At 49.3% G+C, this 1,470-nt stretch overlaps 1 protein-coding gene across 1 annotated transcript in view; it reads right to left on the minus strand.

Annotated features, from left to right (window-relative positions):
- LOC122555531 (seven in absentia homolog 3-like) overlaps window positions 1-811 on the minus strand; it is a 27,303-nt gene extending 26,492 nt beyond the window's left edge. Inside the window, exon 1 of the mRNA XM_043701550.1 lies at window positions 554-811. Within this exon, the coding sequence (XP_043557485.1) occupies window positions 554-688 (135 nt within the window). The 5' untranslated portion in view covers window positions 689-811. The remainder of the gene's footprint in view (window positions 1-553) is intronic.
- Window positions 812-1,470: the final 659 nt, after the last annotated feature.

Below are 1,470 nucleotides of genomic sequence, written 5' to 3' on the forward strand. Positions count from 1 at the left end.
TTCCATCTATCCACTCCACCCTCTCCTCCCTGACCTATCACCTTCATCTCCTCCCCCACTCACCTCTTGTACTCTACGCTACTCTCTCCCCACCCCCACCCTCCTCTCGCTTATCTCTCCACCCTTCAGGCTCTCTGCCTGTATTCCTGATGAAGGGCTTTCGCTGCTCCTCGGATACTGCCTGAACTGCTGTGCTCTTCCAGAAACTGCCACCCTCATCATTGACGGTGAAAGGCAAATGCCTTTCTGGATTCTGTTGCTGGGGGAGCGATTGGATTTGCCAGTCTGTCGTGGGGGTGGAGGGGGGCTTGATAACTGGCAGCTCTGGGCCAGTGTAACTGAGAGAGAAGCGTTTGCTTGCTGTGACCTGTAGTTGCACACAACTCAAAAAAGGGTGAGTGAGGACAAATCACCACGTTCCCAAATAAGTGGGTCACTGGATTGTTATTTAAATAGCCAGGGGTTATAGGGGGGGAAGAGATGGAAAAAATGGAAACCTAAGCTGCTTTCCGTGGCGGTTGATTCAGCATTTAAACTCTGTACTAGGACTTACCGTCGGGCTGGTTGTAGGGCGCACAACACACACAAGTTGGACAGCGGCTGAGAAAGCTGCACTTGCCTTGTAGTACTGGGACCTGAAGTGCACAAGGTCTAACACAAAGCCAAAACAGTGTGTAAAGAATAGCATTGTCACCTTAAATCCCCTCCTCCTTTTAGCTGGAGGCAGACATCGAAGGGGTGAGCGGCAGACTGAGGATAATTTTGAACGGCGGCAGAGTTGAGTGGAGCTTGGCAAGTCGATATAAAATGCTCAAGAGTTCTTGCAGCAAGGAACTGACCAATCAGAGAGGCAGCAACGTTATCCTCAAGTACCAGAGGGAGCCAATAAAAAAGAGCCCTCCCCATCTTCCTTTCCCATCTCTGTCTCTCACACACACACACAGATACCCCCTGATGTGTAGAGATAACATTGATAAACCCTCTTCAACACCACTGTCCTTCCTGCTTGGAAACTGTAAGCACAGCCAATCTGGAAAACAGTGTTAAAAACCTTGAAAAAAAAACACTTGACTCTGTGACCTTTCTTCTTGTTTTTAGAGGGAACTGAACTTCAATTTCTATTATTTTTTTTTTAAAACTGATTTCCTATTGCGGTTCTGCTTTGGGACAGGACTGTCCCAGCGCTGCACTGACACCCATTCCAGGTTCAGCCAGGAATCCAGTCCGGCAAAACGAACAACACTCAGTGTAGGAACGCCATCAACTCTTGCTCCTGGGGTTTGTAGGAGTATCAGGGAGTTGGAGAGTTACAGACAGGGTCATGGGGAGAGTTACAGACAGGCTCATGGGGAGAGTTACAGACAGGGTAATGGGGAGAGTTACAGTCAGGGTCTGGGGGAGAGTTACGATAGGGTCTGTGGGAGAGTTACAGTCAGGGTCTGGGGGAGAGTTACAGACAGGGTAATGGGG

Source organism: Chiloscyllium plagiosum, chromosome 12 (genome assembly GCF_004010195.1).
Source record: "Chiloscyllium plagiosum isolate BGI_BamShark_2017 chromosome 12, ASM401019v2, whole genome shotgun sequence".
NCBI lineage: Eukaryota > Metazoa > Chordata > Chondrichthyes > Orectolobiformes > Hemiscylliidae > Chiloscyllium > Chiloscyllium plagiosum.